This window comes from Cryptomeria japonica, chromosome 6 (assembly GCF_030272615.1).
Source record: "Cryptomeria japonica chromosome 6, Sugi_1.0, whole genome shotgun sequence".
NCBI classification, from domain to species: domain Eukaryota; kingdom Viridiplantae; phylum Streptophyta; class Pinopsida; order Cupressales; family Cupressaceae; genus Cryptomeria; species Cryptomeria japonica.
Genome location: NC_081410.1, coordinates 123,710,409 through 123,730,468, shown reverse-complemented (window position 1 = coordinate 123,730,468; position 20,060 = coordinate 123,710,409). Strand labels below are relative to the sequence as shown.

The 20,060-nt window shown below is 36.7% G+C and overlaps 1 protein-coding gene across 3 annotated transcripts in view; it reads right to left on the bottom strand.

The window, feature by feature from the left end:
• LOC131029831 (electron transfer flavoprotein-ubiquinone oxidoreductase, mitochondrial) overlaps positions 1–9,548 on the bottom strand; it is a 283,747-nt gene extending 274,199 nt beyond the window's left edge. For all 3 annotated transcript variants that reach the window (XM_057960480.2, XM_057960481.2, XM_057960482.2), the window contains exons 1-2: positions 8,797–9,548; positions 5,884–5,960 (exon numbers count right to left, since the gene is read on the bottom strand). In XM_057960480.2, the coding sequence (XP_057816463.2) occupies positions 5,884–5,960; positions 8,797–9,190 (471 nt within the window). In that variant the 5' untranslated portion in view covers positions 9,191–9,548. The remainder of the gene's footprint in view (positions 1–5,883; positions 5,961–8,796) is intronic.
• Between the last annotated feature and the right edge of the window lie 10,512 nt (positions 9,549–20,060).

Here is a 20,060-nt window from a genome sequence, read left to right as displayed (position 1 = left end):
CATTTCTGTGAAAGCATCAAATGAAGGCATAACATAAGAACTCCCCACTGTCAAACGATGAGTTTGGAAGCTAGACACAAATGCTGCATATTTTGGTGCAAGCTTATCCAACAAGTTGAATATTAATTGAGCATCCTTTTTGTCAATTCCACAATCCTTAAGCTTTGCTCTTAGCTCATTTGCTTTGGTGACATAATCTTGGATTGTATCAAAACTCTTGGGATCCAAGTTGGTGAGCTCATTGTCAATCTGATAGCCTCTGATTTCATCAACTTGTCCATATAATTTTTTAAACATATCCCAAGCCTCTTTGATTGTTTTACACTTCTCAATGTGAAAAATGAAGTCATCTAATACATACTTGCGTAAAGTTCCAAGAGCCATGCAATTCTTTGTGAGCCATTCTAATTGAGCATTTGGATCAGCCTTAGGATCAAGTGGTGCTGTTATTGTTCCATCTATGTAGTGTGTGAGACCCTTTTCCATTAATTTACTCCATACTTTAATTTTCCATGATGCATAATTATGTGGAGTTAATGGTGGAAATTTATTAGGACTCATTGCAACAAAAATGGAAAGAGCACAAAGAGAGGCACAATCACACAAGACACCCCCCCAAATTCACTCAATCAAAGACCCCCCCCCCCCAATGTGATGATTTGGGCACTTTATAAGTAGTGCATATACAATGGGCCACTTGCAAAAAAACAGCAAAGTGGACTTCTGATTTACAATTTTACAACTGCCTCAATAAGGCCAAAAGAGTCTCAAACTGATAATGCAAGAGATCTAACTAAGATCCAAGCAATTTACAATTACCTAATAGGCCAAATAAGACCAATATCTGAAAGTACAATGTCCACTCAAAATCTCTGAAATCTGATCATAGATTATGAAAGTAGACGAAAAAATAAGCACTTTCAAAAAAAATGGCACCTGAAAAAAGGAGGTCGTATGAGCTCAAACGAGGCCTTTGAAGTTGCAGAATTGAGGATTAGACAGGTATAGCTGAGAGAATCCGAAAATTCCGAAAAACCTGTGCACCAAAATCAGAAAATAACCACACCACTGCGAAGATCACGAAATTTTAGCCCATTTCAAAAAAAAATTGCACCAAAAAAGGAGCAAAAATGAGCAAGATATGGCCTTTCAAAGTTGGACTGCAAAACTGAAAAGTCCAATGGAGAGGGGTCAAAAAAAATTTCAAAAAGTGCTGATGTGGCGCTGACGTCAGCAAGTCATTGTGTTAAATGTGACGGCCGTATGACCGTCGCAAAAACTTCGCCTCCCTGCTGACTGGGCGTCCATACTGTACGGACTGCTGACTGGGCAGATGACTGTGCAATACGGATGATGACGTGGCACTGTACGGATGATCTGTGTTGCGTGGGTGACGTGGCGTACGGAGGTATGCCATGTGTGCCGCGTGGCGGGGTCCCGGGGGCTGACTGGGCTCCACGTGGCAGTCGAGGTCGACTGGGCGGCGCTAGAGGTCTTTGGCCGGCGGCGGCGGCACTGGGTAGACGAGCGCGGCAGGCTAGGAACCGAGGCGGCCAGCGGGAGGGGGCTGCAGTAACCGAAGGAGACACAGCAGCAGCGGCAGGACTCGGCGGTCTGCGGCTGCGTCGGGCTCCGGAGTGTACACTGCAGTGGCGGCGGCACGGATCTTGGCAGGTACCAGCGCGGGCGGCGGCGGACAGGTACGCTCCGACAGCAGGTACCTGCAACACTCGTACAGCGGGGGGGTCTGCGGACCCCCAAAAAAACTTTTTGCCTTTTTTTTTTGAAATTTTTCAATTTTTCATTTTTTTTTTTTTGAAAAATAAATTTTTATTTAAAAAAAAAAAAAAATTCGAAATCCGTACGATAATAGCCAAGATGGGGAAAAAAAATTTCTCACCAAAATAGGTCGACTTTATAGTCGAAATTTATGGAAACGGCCTCCCGGATTCAACGGTGATGTCCAAATCGTTGTATGATGCCCCCAAAAAATGAAGATCCCCAAATCCGAAAATAGAAGCCTTCCACAATGTCTCCAAAAACCGATCAATGAAGCCCCAATAGCTCTGATACCATGTAGGATTTTGCCAAGATCAAGGGCACAATGAAAAGCATAAAAGAGACAATAGAATGACAAGAACAAATTGTATTCTCATCAATATGCAAAATGATCAGCTGGATTTTCCAATACAATGAATAGAGGCCTGCTTATATAGGCAAGGCCATATGGATGTATGAGCACACAAATATGACATGTGGCTCAATGAGAAACAAGGGTAGGTAAGAAATACTAAGGGTAGGTAGGAGAAATAATATAATATTCCACAAGAGGTGGATGACCCACCGAATGTGGAGTGTAACAGCAAAATAAGACCACAAAAGGTGGAATTTCTCCTACAAGCTCTATCCCTAAGTGCACACTTCCCTAAGTGTCTCAAATCCAAACTACGAAGAGATGCATTATCCTAAGTTAACTTAAGTAAGTGTAATAATATCCAAAATGAATATTTATTTACACCAACACTTACTTGCAGAGTTTTAGTCAAAGTAACAAGTATCTCTAACCCCTACCCCACTTCAATTATGGCAGAAATTGGGTAACACTAATTTGGGGACATTACAATCAACATATGATGCTCTCATAAAAAAGTTGATGGGTATGATACCCAGAAACAAACACTAAATACTCAGGCCCAAGCTTGGTCAACACATTAAGAATGAATTGTAAATCCTCTTTTTCACTATTGCAATCCTCTAGTTGAGTTTTTAATTGCTTGATTTTGGACATGTAGTCTTGGATGTGGTCAAAGCCTTTTAACTGAAGATTCATCAAATCATTATCAATCTGATATGCCCTAATCTTATCAATCTTACCATACAGTTTTTCAAGAGTCTCCCAAGCTTCCTCAATGTTTTACATGATCCAATATGAAACTACAAATCAAATAAGACTAATGAACATATACATCCAAGTGTCTTCTCACATTCAATCTCCCATCTTGTTAATGCATTAGGATCAGTTGGTTGAGAAATCGCTTCCTTGAGATAGCCAAAATCTCACTTTCCCCTAAAATAATTTCATACTGATTTTCTCCATGATGCATAATTATATGGTGTTAGGAGTTCAATTTTAGATTTCCCCATTGTTTGAACACAAAAACAAGCAAAAGAATGCAATCAACCACTACAAGATTACACCACCACCCCCCAAATTACTCAATCAAGGATCCCCTCCAGAAAAATATGATTTGGCACTTTATTCTCTATGAATTTAGAGATAGCAACTAAACTTGATCTTGGTACATATAGATGCCAAATTTGGCCAAATGCTCAAAGTACAATTTTTTAAACAAAATGGGATCAAACAGATCACACCATTGCAAAATACAAAAAAAAATCATGCACTTTCAAAACAAAATGCCACCCAAAATTATTACCATAGAGCTCGAACAAAGCCCCAAAAGTTTCCAAAATGAAGATTGTTCAACAACGCCTATAAGAATCTGTAATTTCTAGAAAAACAAGGCACCAAAATCAAAAACCAATTGCACCACTGTGAAGAGCACAAAATTTTACCCCAAATCAAAAAAAAAATGCTCGCAAAAGGAGGACATGAACCCAAGTTATCGCTGTTTGAATATTGCCTATAAATATAGATAGAGAAGGGGGCAAAAGAAAATTAGCCTTTATTGACGGTTATGTCATGCGCCTAGAATATTTTTTGGAATATTCCTCTTATTGCTTGAATAAAATGTTGTTGATACAATCTACTTCTACCAAAATATTCATCTTTTCAATCGGATTATTCCAAGCTAGGCAGTATATTTGGAAATTCGACCAAGGCAGCCACGTGGCTGCAACAATGCATGCCATGTCGCCTTCACCCATGAAAACGGTACTTTGTGGTATCCCACTACCACAATGTAAAAGGAGCTAGAGGGGCAAGCCTATGTCACTGTACCCATTGCACAAAAAAATAAGAATTCAGAAATGTTTTTTTTTTAAAATAGAAATAAATATTTTTTGTTAAAAAAATCTAACTATACCATACTACGCAAGCCTAAATGATTTTTCTAATGCATACAATTATGATGGTCGTATGGTCGTATGGTCATATGAACAAGGCCAAGTAGGCAATTTTTTTCTTCAAGCTCTGAGTGGTCTGCTACAATTTTGACAATTTGACAATCGATCTTGCAGTTCCTGGGCCTTTTTAGTGCAATGGCGAGGCAGGGTCGATTTTGGCCCAAAATGCTTAGAAATGGCAGCTACCTCTTGGATCTAGCAACCACCTCCCAAGTTCAAAACCTCCTAGATTTGGCCTCTGGTGTCCAATTTGGACAAAAAAAAGGCAAAACTAACTTTCTGGAACCTTTTGAATCCAATGGTGAACTTAGATTTGCACCAACAAGCTCCAATTTTGACTTGCACTACAAAGCCGTGTGAACATAGGATGGCATAAGATTATGACGTGTCTTACTCTTATGACTTGAGACATAAAGTGATAACTTGTCATACACTTAAGGTGGAAAAGTGATAACTATCCACTAAAAGTGGTAAATTTCGTATGTGTTCCCTATGTAAGCTTAACATGTGTGATTAGGACCTAGGTATCGAGCCCAAAAGGTAAAACACTAGATACAATACCCCTTTCACACCAACAATGATCTTTTAATTAGCCAATAGCTAAGCATTCGTTAGTGTTATTCCATCAAAATTTTGTTTGCTGAATACTGGTCTCTACTTTTGCAAAAATAAAGTTGTGCTCATTTGTGATTGAACTGTTTATTCTCCTTGATCTAAAAATCTCATAATAGGTCTTGACTGTTGACAATCCAGTGCTTGCATTTGAGACAAAAGCATGGTATGTTAGATATTTTATGCAGAACTCCCATGAAATCTTGTATAGTGTGCATACTTGTAAATTTTACTGGTTTTACATTTAGTTAGATCTCAAGGAGCTTCCACTTATAATTTGATTAATGGTTCTACAATACATATTATTCTAGTTTGAGTTGTCTTGAAAGAGATAAATTAAAATGCTAACACTTATCAACCAACATGTTTGTGATCCCACAAGTTCTTGTATAAATTAAAGTAATATTTGTTTCCACTAGCTCCAAGCTCAAAGAACTATTGTATAAACACCTGGCTATCATTATAAATGTGTTTGAAAAGAAAAGCGCATTATTTGTCCCTTAAGCAATGTGCTTTGGACTTTCAAAAACCTCTAGGATTGACTTTCTAGATCAAATGTTAATAAACATTTATACGCCAACGGTCTTCACTTACTAAAGGTATTTCCGTTGTGTTTTATTGTTATTTTATAAAGGAAAGCATCACATTCTGTCTTTACAAAGGGAAAACACAAATGGGTGAAAATGATCAAGTATCACAATTGGTCATGTTTAGAGGTCATTTTTTCCTTTTCTTCAGGGCAACTACACAAAAAGATACTAATTTTGAAATATTTACTAATTTAACAACTATTCCTTCACCATTACATTCATCCCTTCCATATTATCCTAAAAAAAATATTAGTGTCAACTTGCCATGACTCAACTTGTGATGATACTTGGCTCACATAGAGCCCACCAAGGTTCTAATTTCGTTGAATGTGAAGATAAAAGACCCCTGGTCAGGCTTTTGGTTGCCCAAACAGGCCACTTATTTCAATTGCTTTCTGTATCATAATGAAGTACCATATGAAGAATTTCTCAAAATTAAAAAAATTAGTTGTACATGCATGAAATTGTAAGAACTTAAGTGCCATTTATATTGGAAAAAACTATGTTGATTAGGTTACTTCAACATGATATATTGAAATGCCAACAAGTATAACATAAAAATGCAGATTGTTTCATATGTGTTTGAATTCTATACCCCCTGTTCTTTCCAGTCTGGGATAAGCTCATCTAAGGCACGAGGTTCAAAAACATTGCCTGATAGTATGTGGGCACCTGCAAACAAAACAACTTGTGATCAAAGAGGTTATAGAATATCGTGGACACAACATTTCAGCCCATTCTACAGCCTTGATTAAATGCTTCCAACATAGATCAAATGCTTTTAACTGAAATACAAAAGGATGGAAAGTACAGCTTATTTTTTGCTAAATAGATATTTCATTAATGCATCAAGCATAAAGAATCAATGATATTGTGAAAACGAAAAATATAAGGCAGGAACCACTGCACCGAGCCAGCCATATAACATCTTTTAGATATGAAAGCTATGCAGCGAGGCAAACTAGACACTCATCTCGTTTACCTTCTTATACTTTACTACCAACACTTAATATGCTTCCTATATACTTAAAAATATATATATATATATTTAATCAGATTAGTGATGAAGTTCTTTTGAACATGGAATGAGATCTTTATCACAAACAGAACCACTGGACTGTTCTCTTTGATTCCCAACAATTCTGTTTGCTTCCAGCAATAACTTTCACATTTGAATCCTACTACTGTGAAGCACTTACCTGGAGATGCTGGGAAATTAGCCGATAATGTATCATATTTGAATGATGGTGGGGTTAAACAAAACTATCGACAAGGATTAGATGTAGAGCAAAAAAACAGAAACTTTTTTCGGGTTTTGATATGATAAAGAATATGCACTTTTCTCTATAGCTAAACTCTCCAATCAAGATAAGAACTGTTACTCCCAAAGCCTGTACCTTAGCATTGCACATCCAACTTATAGAAGATGATGATGATGATGATGACAAATTTTCAACAATCCCTTAGATCAAACTGATCTGTTGAGCCTTTGAAAGAGTACCTTTCAAATATACATTTTATTTCATCTTCATGCATCATTAAAGTTGCCGTTCTTGTTGTTAAGGCCATCCTTCACATTTCAATTCCCTCAAAACTCTTCAAAAGTGTCTGATTATGAAGTGTCATCCTTTGAAATTGTCATCAGTGTTGCAATTATATAGATTTTTTCATGCAAATATATACACCAGCATTGCCACATTTTAACTCAGGAATTTTTAAAAAGTGTGATATATAGATTTTATTTTTTTTTAATATTTAAAAACTTGACCCAGACTTGCTAGAGTCATCGAGTCTACAAAACATGCTGGTAGGGCTATTGCTTGGAATTGGAAACCAGGAGACTCGCCAAGTACTTAATGAATCATGTAATAGTGATATACAGACATGGGTATAAAGGTAAAAAGTTGTTTTAAGGTCATGGCGAAGCCAAAATTCAATTTAGCAATGACACTCCACTGTCAATTAGCTTAAATATTGTTCAATTTGTTCCTCTTAAGTTTGAATCCTTTGACCAAGATTGTCATAAATAAAGCCTTACCTATCCATTCAAGCTTGGGCGCATATATGTATATATGGGCGTGTTGTGTGTGTGTGTGTGTATGAGAGAGAGAGAGAGAGAGAGAGAGAGAGAAAGAGAGACATGTGAGTACAGTGATGGGGATGTGACCCATGTACCTGAGAGTCCTGGTGTATGGAAAGAATTGTAATAGGAAATGGATAGTCCTAATAGTTAATAACAACAATGATCCCACGGAAGGATCACTTATAAAATTTCTTGGTGGATGGCTACAGATAAAAAATCAGACAGATTTTGCAGTATGACAGTGTTGTGTGAGATGAAGTTTTCAGCTCTACTACTATTTTTATTAGGAATTTGCATTCAAAATATCACCTTATATTTTTGAGAGAAACAAATCAAACAATAAATTTTACATCTTGATAGAAAACTACTTGGTAAGGTCATTACTAAAATACTGGTGGAGATGCTGCAAATTTCCAATTCTCTTCCTTCATCAGCCGCTCAGAATCTCCTGCCTAAACATTGCAACTCCTTTTAGAGGAAGATGCTACAAATTTCCTGGTTTCCTACTGTTTTGTTTTCATGGGACTTCCTGGGAAATAAGAATACGAGCAGTAGCTCCCTCCACGAGACCCAATCCCATAGAGGGAGCTATGGCTCTCATTTTTCTTATGAAGGCGAGCCCATGAAACACATGAAACCAGAAAATAGGAATAATTAATTGGGATCTTCTGCTCAAAATGAGGAGCAACAGTTTTCCAGGCGGGAGATTTTGAACGGCCGCTTGAAACAGGGGATCTAAGTTTGACGCGCCTGCTTCTATGGGGAGTTTAATTTCCATAGAGTTGTCTCTACAGAGTGAACTTTATCCTCGATATTTACAGCTGGCTTTGAATGCTTAGTCCTGAAGAACCATAGAGACAGCTCAATACTTCACTATTTCATGGGAATGTCTTACTGCAATCGACTCCAAAGATTTCCCAGAAAATTAATCTAACCCGCCCTACATCTACGCATTGCCCTACGCCCAATTTGTATTTGAACACATTAAAAAATTCAAGATAAGATAACAATTACATGAATTCTACCCAAATTTACAAAGGCAAAAGTGACTTTTGGGAAAATTCTGGCAATGCTAATTTGACCCAAAAAAAAAATGATTCTATGTAAAGAGAGAATTTCCCTTCAATCATATTGCTCAGTTTATCTAAATTGTTTGATTTTTATGAAAATAAGATACATTTATGAAGGGAAAAAATATACCACAAAATGAGGTGAGCTTGGTATGGACATTGTCTATGTAGGAATTGGAAGTCAATTCTAATAATACCCATATCTTTCTGCGTACGCAGCAAAATTTGAAATAGCTCTTAAATTCATAGAATTTTACATCTTTGGCACAATTTTTGAGTATTCTTTTATATAACTTAAAAACTAAAATCGCAACGATAAAACAAGAAACAATAAAAAATCTATGTACAGACGTACCCACTTCTGCCCCTTTTTCCACAACACACACCGAAACATTCTTATTTTTCTCTCTACAAATCTGCTTGAGTCTGATAGCTGCAGAAAGCCCAGCAGGGCCTGCACCCACAATGACCACGTCATATTCTAAACTGTCTCTGGGCCCTTCCAAATTGGCCTCTGCACTGAATTTCCTAATTGGACATTGTGATAAGGACCTCACAAAGGCTCGAGAAGAATACAGAGAATTTGTTCCACCATCTTCACATGTGAGTTTTTTTGTGCCATAGAAATGGCGACTTTTTTCGTCAAGAGGGCTTCTAGGGCATCGAGAGACAGTATTGAATTTAAGTCTCTGCGGTAGAGATGCCCTTGAAGAGATTGTTTTCAGTATATTGTAATAAAGCCTGGGCATTGCTCTTTTATTCTGGATTACAGTTTCTCTCTTAGTGTCTTCTTTAAATTTTTCAGGGAAGTGAAATGAGAATGAATGAAGGTTGGTATACTAATAATGTTTATCGACCAACTGGCCTAAAGATCCAAAAAACACAGCATTAACACATTTTCAAATTTCTTTCCAATGTCAGCGGTGAAATGAGAAGAATGCTATTGTTTTTAGAAAAGAGCTTCAGAAGATGAATTTTAGTTGCTTCAGAAGTTGTTATAAACAGCTGAAGAACAGAGCGGAACGAGATTTCATGTTCCAATGAATTAAATATTTGGCTTCGACAGATGGGATTAATCACGATCCGTGTCAAAATCTAAGATTCACACAGCCAATCGAATCAGACCCCTGCCCTCAAATTATATGATATTCAGTTAGGATTTAATCATATATTTAAAAATAAATTAAAAATTGTTATTGTTACTCTATTTAGTTGAGAATTTGTATTTAGATGAGGATTTCTCACGTCATGTTAATAGACTTAAGTTATTAAACTTTTATATTAAAATAGAAATTAATTGAGAAAATATAAGAAAGTCTATTCATAAGTAAGTTTAAAATTAAAAGTTAGTTTAATTATAATATTTTGCGAAGTGAAGTGGAGGCACTTTATATTGAAACAATTGTTATGATGTGTCTCATAAGACATTTAAAATGAATTAAGAAATTGAAAGCAAATAGATTGTCCAAGATTATTTTGGTGACAACTTGAGTAAAAGAAAAAAGACATGGATGAAGCAAAATGAATGAAACAATTATTTAATTGTGTGCCCCATAGATAACAAAGAGATTAAAGCTTTTGTTATAGATAAATTTAGTTAGCATAATTGGAGTAAAGAACGAGAGAGAAAAAAGAGTTATTATATTGAGGAGTTCAATTCCACATGTGATCTTACTCAAAAAGTGTACATAAAGGTGTGTAATCTATGGAGATCCAAAATTATTATTGCTCAATTGAAAACTAACTCTCATCAATTCCAATGTGAAACGGGGAGGTGGAAAAGGCCAAAAGAAACTTGAGAAGAAAGGGTGTGTATTTTTTGCACTTTTGGGGCAATTGAATTTGAAAGATACTTCATTTTGGAGTGTGATGCTTATAGAGACATTAGGAGTAATTATGATAATGTTTTGACAACTAGTTCTTAGCATAATCTTTTCAATGAGGGGGTTGGTGAGAAATTAGGGGAGCTCATCATCATCTTGTATAGAAAAAGAACAAATGTGCTAAAGGCAAGGCTAACTGTCCCATAGGCTATCAATGTTTAGCCTCGTGGAAATTAAAAACTCTTCTTCTTTTTCTATTTATAGAAGTGAAGCATTGAGATTTTCTAAAATAAGTTACATCTAAGTGATGATTATGAGCATGAAATTTCATGACTTCTTAGGAGTGTTGAAAATTTGAGTTATTGTGTTGTGTTGTCATTGATGTCAACCTATCTTGTGTTGTCATTAATGTCAACCTATCTTGTGTTGTCGTTGATGTTACTATGTGTTGCAGATGGTCCAAATGTGAGTGTTCTTGTATTGTTGTATGATCTGGTGAAGATGTTGAAGTGTTTCTGGAAGGTTGGTGTAATGGAAGTTTCAATATGCAAGAAACGGTATTTATAAAAGAAAGAGATTTTAATGTCTCAATGGAAGAATGTTTTGCATTCCTTCGGTAGGTGAAGATTATGTATTGAGGCTCTGGATATAATGATTATGTTATGTGCATATTGCACTATCAAATTTGCAGGTCCTTAATTGCTCAAATAGAAAATTTGGTTGTTGATGCTTCTAACAATAAGGTTGTCTGTCAGAACAAGTCCAGAGAATGCTTGGTGGCTTGTTAATATGTGGATCCAAGTGTTGCGGTTTGGAGGACATGTTCATATGTCATGTGCAATATTCTAGTTCAGTTTTCAGGTGATGATATGATTGGCAAGTGGAGTTATGATCTTCTGAGTTTTGTATCGTTGGTTAGTCTAGTTTATGGTTTATTGTGATTTTGTATCTTAATTGGATCATATTATTTTGGTCTGGGTTTTCTTTGGAGGATGAGTCTAGTTAGTGTTTTGGGTCTCACTGAAGTGTGCGTAGATCTGCATCGTAAAATTTGCATTGGAGATTTATTTTTGGGCTAACTAGCTAATGTGCTTTTATCTACACATTTCATTTGATATCAACTTTGTAAGATGTATTAGCGTGTGTGGTTCATTTGAATCATTTGAAAAGGATGTGTTGTGATGTTTTTGGGTCCTCTTTATCTCCTAAAGTGAACTGTAGTGATTGTGTATTGGTCTGAGTGGCCAAATTTATGTAATATTGTTCATTCTATTTGTGGTTGGCCTAATCAAGGGTTTTAGTAATTAATCTTATATATAAAGGAGTTTAGATGTATGAGTGAGATATGGAATGAGTATGAATTGGCAACCAACAAATATTGGTAGTTTGTAAGCAAATTCAATATTGAGGTTGTGCGAAGGTTAGTTGTGAAGAGCTTTGATAATAATATCTTTTGTATGACAAAGTTTTGAGATAGATTTTGGAGTTAGACATGTTAACCATGATCTTGGTCGCTTGACACAATTGTTCAAGGACAATTACATTATTAGGAGATTTTGTTTCTTTCTATTCAGCTATTCCTTTCTCTATCGAAATTTAGTGAGTCTCTTGGCAGCTTTCTGTATCTTGATTTGAGACATTATCTTTCAGCTCTATAAGTCATTTGTATCTCACCCTAAGGTTGTACGCCTTAGTTCCGCAAGCCGTCTTAGGAGCAATAAGTTTCAAAGATAGTATTGAAACAAATTATATTCATATTGTGAGTTTGATTCTCACCATGGTTTTTCCCTGCTTGGGTTCTCCACGTAAATTTGGTGTTCACGTATTTGTTGTCCTTTTATGCTTTCATTATTTATTACTATTGTGATTATATGGTGGTAGTTTAGAGTATGAAGATAAAAAATTAAGTACTTTTTAAGTCTCAACCAGTTTGTTCATCCTCTTATTCCTATGATGCATTCAATAATTGGTATTAGAGCAAGGTTCCTCTTAAGAAGCTTAACCACTTGAGGAAGGTCCAGGATGGTACAAGACTACACATTCACTTGACTCCAAAGTTTGATGGCACAAATTATGCTTATTCGAGATAAATGATGGAATATCATTTGACAACTATGTCGACTAAAATTTGGGAAAGCACTAAGAAGGGTTATAATGCTATACAAAATGGTCCTACAACTTTGGATTAAATCAAAGCAATCAGAGTAATGCAAAGGCTACACTTGCAATTGTCACCTACTTGAATGATGCAATATTTATCAATGTCAAAAGGGCAAAGTTAGCTAAAGAAATCTAGGAGAAATTGAAGAGTGTATTTAAAGGTGATGAAAAAACAAAACAAGCTGAGATTACAAATCTAAAGCACAAGTTTGAAAATGTGAGAATGTTTAATGATGAAAACATTGAAGGCTATGTTCATTGAGTGAATGAAATTGTAAATTCTCTTAGAGGTGTTAGTGGAACAGTAGAAGAAAGTGAAGTTGTAAGGAATATAATGGCAACAATGACCAAAAGTTATAAACCAAAGAAGTGTGACATTGAGGAAAGTCGTGACATAAATAAGTACACTATGGATCAAGTCCTTGATTTTCTCGCTGCCTTTGGGATTGTTGAATTGGATGACATTGAAAAGGAAAGGAAGGAAGTTGCATTCAAATCCACAAAGAAGCCTAAAGAAGAACTAGAAGAAAATAAAGACTTGGATGAGATTAAAGAAAATTTTGTGACAAGATTGAAAAGAGGAATTGGGAAGTACAAAGGTAAGTTACCCCTAAAATATTTCAATTGTGGAAGAATTGGTCATTATACTTCTAGATGTATGTATAAATAGGTTTATGGTGGAAAATATAATGATGATAACAAAGGAAATGAGAACTATAGAGAGAATAATAGAGATTTCAGAGACAAGCAGAAGAAAAGTTTTTGTTCAATGAAAGCCTACTCATCTAAAGAAGAAGATGACAATGACTCAAATGAAGAATCCATGTTCTTTCTATAGAAGAAAAGAATGATGGACAGTTCGAAAGTTCAAGAGATGACAAATCTATAAATATGAAGATTGCGCTACATGCGAAAGTGGAAGCAAAGGCATGGATCATTGACTCTGTATGTTCAAATGCTATGACTAGTGATAGAGAGGAAGTTTATTAACCTTGAGAAATATGATGTTGGATCATTAAGTTTGTAGGAGAGGGAGATAAACCTATATGTGGAAAAGGAAGCATCTCTTTTGATGGTTAGCATTAAACTAATGAAGTTTATTATGTTAAAGGTTTGAGACATAATCTATTGAGTGTGAGTCAAATGTATAACAAAGGTTGTAAAGTCATATTTTAGGGGTTTGGATGTGAAATTAGAGAAGGGAGCTCTTGAAGATTGGTAGCAGAAGGTACAAGGACCAACAACAATGTTTTACTATGTAAGGGATAATAGTAGAGGTAGTTATTTGTTAACATAAAGCAATGAATGTTAGTTGTGGCACAAAAGAATGGGACACACCAATTTTGATAATATGGTGAAGCTTAGCTCTAATCATATTGTGAGAGATTTACTAAGGATTATCAAACCTACTAATACTACATGCAGGAAAAGTTCATTACGAAAGCAAACAAAGAGGAAATTCATAAACAGGGAGTATGCCACCTCACAACCTTTAGAGTTGATTCATATAGATTTGTGTGGACCTGTGGGGACAAGAGGACTAAGAGGAGAAAGGTATTTTATGTTAATTATTCTATAATGACTTGGGTTACTTTCTTAAGAGAAAAGTCTGAAGCATTAGATAAATTTAAAGTATCCAAATTCATGGTTGAGAATAAAATAGATAGTAGAATCAAAATTTTAAGGTTTGATAGAGGAGGAGAGTTTACATCAGATTAATTTGTTAATTTTTTGAAGAACATGGTATTAGGAGGATTTTTTTCTTTGAGTACTCCTTAATAGAATGGCATATTTGAAAGCAAAAATAAAACTATTGTTGAAATGACTAGAACTATGTTGAAGGATGCTAACCTGCCTAATGTATACTAGAAAGAAGTTGTGCATAATAAAATTTATCTTTTTAACATGGTACAGATTAGAGTAAAATCACAAAAAGACACCTTATGAACTTTGGAATGGAAGACTAAATACAATTAAGTACTTTGAAATATTTGAGAGCAAGTGTTATGTATAAAGAGATGAAGATGATCTAGGCATGTTTGATGCAAAGAGTAGATAAACAAATATTTTTGGGATACTCTACATATAGAAAAGCTTATTTGTGCTACAACAAGAGGCTACAAAAGATTGTGGAAAGTGCAAATGTGAAAGTTTTTAAAGAATAGAATCAAACTGAGGTAGCATCTAAACTTGAGTCTAAGATAGAAATTATGTTTTGATTAATTTAGAAAAATAGATTTTCAAGACCCGAAACATTTAACATAGGAGATTAAGATAAGACATCTAAAAGTCCAGAGCTTATCAACCGCCTACAAAATGACTGACAAAAAAGCCAGCAAACCAAAAAGACAGCTAAAGATAAAAACAACAAAGAAACTAGGAAAGCACTACACAGCTATAGTCTTTAGAAGGTCCTCTGCCTTTTTCACCAACTGGTCATAGGTGGCCCCAACAGCTTTGAGATCATCCATGTCCTTGTTAGGTTTCTTTTCTTTTTTTTGCCTCTGATTCTAGTTTTGGGTCCTTGAGCGTCTCTTGTGCCTTCAGTGTCAGGGTCAATATCTAGGGTCTCCTCCTCATCCAATTTGCTGATGAGAGTATTAGTGTTGCTAGCAGAAATCTTCAGGATGCTTAAACTCTGTTCTGCAATACTCTTGAGGCAATCCTCAATTTTGTTGACTTTACTAGTAGTGCCCGAAATACTTTGATCATTAGCATCAGCAAGAGTTTTCCTTTCCAGCAGGTCTTTCTCTATTTTCTCAAATCTGGGGTTGAAGGAGTCTCTTATGTTTTCAGCTTTTGCAATGGTATTTTTTAGGTCCTCAATGTAATCAGCCATAGTCTTCCCTTCCCTAGTGTTGATAGTTTCCAGAATTTGAATTTTGTGGCTAAACTTTTTGTTGTCATCCACAACTTTCTTGTAACCAGTTATAAGCCATTCCATAGTGTCCATAAAACCTTGCATACCCTCTGGAGGGGGGTTAGGGGGAGGATCAATCTTACCGGGGATATCCTGTTCCTTTTTTGGAGTGTCACGAATAGTAGCTGTGTCTTCAACCCTAAGAGCCTCGCCAGTGGTCACCTGCTCCAGGTTCTGTTCGGCTTCCGAAGTCCTTTCCTGCTTATAAACCTCCAGCTCCTTCACATTCTCCTCCTTCCTCTTATGCTTGTTTCTAGTCTAAATGTGGACTTTAGTTTTCTTTTTCAGAGAACCCTAAGGTTTCTCCTTCTGTGAGTCTTCAAAGACCTCCTCCTCTGAGGAAGAGCTAATATGGAGGATTTTTCCTTTAGGTTTTTTACCCTTTGAGGAAGAAGGTCTTGTTTTCATATATTTCCTCTTCTTACCAATTTCAAAATCCGAAACATCTAAGCTTTCCTCAGAATCACTCGATGGGTCACTATCGGAATCCTCATCCACTGAAAAGACAGAGTTAGACCCATCCTCCTCAGACTCTATAGAGGGTTGCGAGCGAGCTATTTGATTGGCCTTGAGATGGTCATAAATAAGGACCATTAAGCCTCGATGCATGGCACTATCCCCCATAGGGTTCTCTTTGTAGGCCTTACTAGTGGCATTCATCGAGCATAACAGAAAATAAGGAAAATTAACCTTCTCATCATGCCTAAAATGATTCAGCAAAACAAAATGGTAGGCGTAAGCTTTAGTAAACCTACCATCCAAAGTTATATAGCGCATTAAAACAAAGAGGACCTCCCGCCATGGTTTAACAAAAGCCCTAGGGGGATAGTAAGTTTTACTTAACTTCACCAGGCATTTTTTCTCCTTTTCGATTTTCAGATATCTGTCAATGGCCTCCTTACCAACTTTTCTATCTCTATAGAAGTTCCATCCTTCCCTTTTGAGGCCCGTGGATTGGGCAATAAGGTCTTCATCAATTACAATAGACTGGTCTCCCATTTTCAACATACCCTTTCTCTAGTTTTTGTAGAAAAAACTAGTAACCGTGTCATCCCGTCCATGGAGTCTCTCCATGAATTTTGAAAAACCACCCTCCTGCAAAATGCTCCAAACCGCCTCCTTCTATTTCCATTCCTTGCAGTTGCTAGGTTCGTATCATCATCTGTTTCTGCCCATATTTTCGCTGTTCAGAGCCGAATTTTGAAACTTGCAAAGCGTCTTAGCCAGAAAGCTTATCGGAACTATCAATTTAACCCATAAAGTGTGGGAAGTGATAAAATAAGTATTATAATAAATGAGGCTGACATTATTATAATAACTTGAAGTACTCCATTTAGTCCTTTTCATTATTATTCTGTCCATCAAAAACCTTTGGAGTGCTTCTATATCGGTCCTTAAAAATGATTAGTCTGACATCCTCAAGGAGTCCTTGTTCTCCCGTCCACATAATCATTTCATCTTTTTTAACCGTTGCATTGGCTGCCCAATCAGTAGACCCATTGGCTTCACGGTAGATATGGGATATGTAACTTTTTTCAAAAGTGTTGATAAGGTCTCTAGCAGCTTTTATGATATTGTTGATAGACCATGAGGGCTTAGAGGTCCCCTTGAGACATTTTATGATATTGTTTGAATCCCCTTCAATCCATATGTAGGGGCAATTCCATTTTTTAGCAAGAAGAATACCTTGGAGAGCTGCCATTGCTTCTGCTTTATGGTTTGTTTGGCTCCCTATTGGGACAACAACCATTTCCTTGCAAATACCTTTATCATCTCTAAGAATAGCTCCACAACCCGCAAGGCCCGGGTTACCTTTTGCAGCACCATCAAAATTGACTTTGAACCATGAGTGGGGGTTTGCCACCTAGCTTCAAGTCTTTTATTTTGATTACGGTCAGAACTGCCAGCAATCTTAAAATTCCAAGAGCTTAAAATGTTGGATTCTAGGGAGTTGGTCAAGAAACAGGGACCCTCAATGATCCCAATATTCTCCACAATCGCCCATTGTATTTTCTGGAACACAATATCTTGATTGAGGGATATGTCCCTGAAGATACGATTATTTCTTTCTTTCCATAATCCCCACAGGATGTGAGGAAGTGATAGCTGCCACAGAGATCTCAAAAAGGAGTTAGTCCAATGAAAATTCCAAGAGGAGAACAGATCACTGATAGTGTTAGGAAAGACCCAATCAATGCTAAAAATTTTAAGAAATCTTTCCCAGACTGAGGTAGAATAGGAATAGTGGATGGCCAGGTGGTCCACAAACTCTTCCTCCTGAAGACACAATGCACATCTATTAGGGAAGGCAAAACCTCTACCCTTGAGGTTGTCTAGGGTCAAGATCTTATTTTGAAGGATGGTCCAATAGAAAAAGTTGATTTTGGGGGTCAGACCCTTAATTCCGGCTTTAGACCAGAAAGGATTAACAAGAGGGGTGGAGGAAAGGACACCATACATTTAAGAAACAGTTATAATACCTTTGGGTTCATGTTTCCAAATAAGGGAGTCTTCCTCTTTATTCAACTAGACCGAAGACAAATGGATCTTGAGCTTAGTAAGGCTAGGGTGGATACTTTCAATGTTCTACCATTTATTGCCAAACCAATACTCTACAACTAAAGGGCCAAAAATTCTAATACATGAGGGAGCATGAGGGGCCCATTCAAGAATTTCAGTCAAAGGTTTATCAAAAAGCCAGGGGTCTTCCCAAAATTTAACTTTCCTGCCATTTCCTACTTTTCAAATCACTCCTTTAGCAATGCTTTCTTTGCACTTAGAGGCATGATTCCATATATGGGATCCATTAATACTGATTTTTGAATTGATAAAAGAAGAAATAGAGGAGGACAGAAGAGAGTACTTACTTTGCCAGATTTTACACCATTCAGTGTTTGAATGAAACATTCTCCAAACCTGTTTGGACAGGAGAGCTTCATTTAAGGTTCGGATTCTTCTCAGGCCCAACCTCCTTTACTTTTTAGTCTGCAAACCTGATCCCAGGTCACCAGAGACATTTATTTCTTGTCCTCAACCCCTGACCATAGGAATTTTCTTTGAATTTTCTCAATTGGGTCAACATACTTAACTGGAATTCTGAAAAGACTCGGGGCATAAATCGGTATACTTTGAAGAGAAGCTTTTAGAAGTTGAAGCTTTCCAGACTGACTTAAAAGGGCTCCTTTCCAACCAACTAGTTTTTTATGAAATTTATCCACTAGTGAGCTCCAAAAAGGATCAAGAGGTGCAATGCCCATGGGGAGGCCAAGATAGGTCTTAGGAAGATCAACAATCCTACATTACAAGATTATGTTGATTCTTTGTTGTCTTCTCTCAAGAGTATTGATGAAAAAAAATTCGCTTTTGACCCAGTTAATAAGCTGACCAGAAGCTGAGGCAAACTTACAAAGAGTACTCTTCAAAATTTTAGCTTCAAAGATACTAGATTCCCCAATGATAATAGTATCATCCACAAACTGTTGGTGGGAGCAAATAAGGTCAGCAGAAGAAGGTTGGAGTCCCTTAAAGGAGCCTTGCATAACCATATTTTCCATGGACCTTCCAAAACATTCTGCCATAATGATGAAGAGGATGGGGGAAATGGGATCCCCTTGCCTTAGTCCTCTAGAAGCTTGGAAAAAGGGGGAAGGGGAACCATTGACAAGAACAACAAAAGAGGCTGAGGTGATAAGCTGGCTGAAGAGGTTGATAACTCTAGTGGAAAAACCATAAGCCATAAGAACCTTCACAAGAAAAGGCCAATCAACCCGGTCATAAGCCTTGGAGAGATCAAGCTTGAGGATGAGACCCTACTTCTTAGCTCTAACAAGAGAATAAATGTTCTCATGGACAGTTATAATAGAGTCAAGAATTTGTCTTCCAGGGACAAAACCATTTGCTGGTGATTAATCAAAATAGGAAGGACAGACAAAATTATGGTAGTAAGAACCTTGGAGATAATCTTATAAAAAGAATTGCATAAACTGATTGGTCTAAATTTGTCCATAGAGTCTGCACCTTGGGTTTTGGGGATGAGAGCAATGAAAGTACCATTGATTTTTTTCAAAAAAATTCTAGCCCCGAAAAATTCCTTGACCCCATTAGAGACATCTTTCCCGATAATGTCCCAGAAATCTTGGAAAAAGAACATGGGGGAACCATCTGGGCCAGGCACATTGTTACCATCAAAAGAAAAAACAACATTTTTTATTTCCAAGATCGAAGGAATGGAAGAGAGGGAGACGTTCATATGTTCATCAATGAGAAAGGGGATGTTATGAAGGAAAGAAGTTTGAGCTTCAGCATCCAATCTATGATCCCTCTTGAGCAGTTTCAAGAAATACCTTTTAGCTTCATTCCTTATTTCTTCCTCCTTGACCAACTCCCCATTATCCACAATTAGTTTGGTTATCCTATTAGCTGCTTTATGCTTTATCATCAACATATGAAAGAATCTTCTATTCCTATCCCCTTCCTTAAGCCAATTGCATCTTGATCTCTACTTCCAGAAACTTTCCTCTTTAGCAATGATTTCGTGGTATTTTTTAAGAGTCTCATTTTCATCAGCAATGGACACAGTACTGAAACCATCCTTCTGAATTTGGGCCTGTATTTTTTTTAGGTCTTCCTGGACTTTACCTTTAGCCTCAAAGATATTCCCAAAGTTGGATTTATTTCAGAGTCTTATGTTATCCTTTACACTTTTAAGCTTCTTAA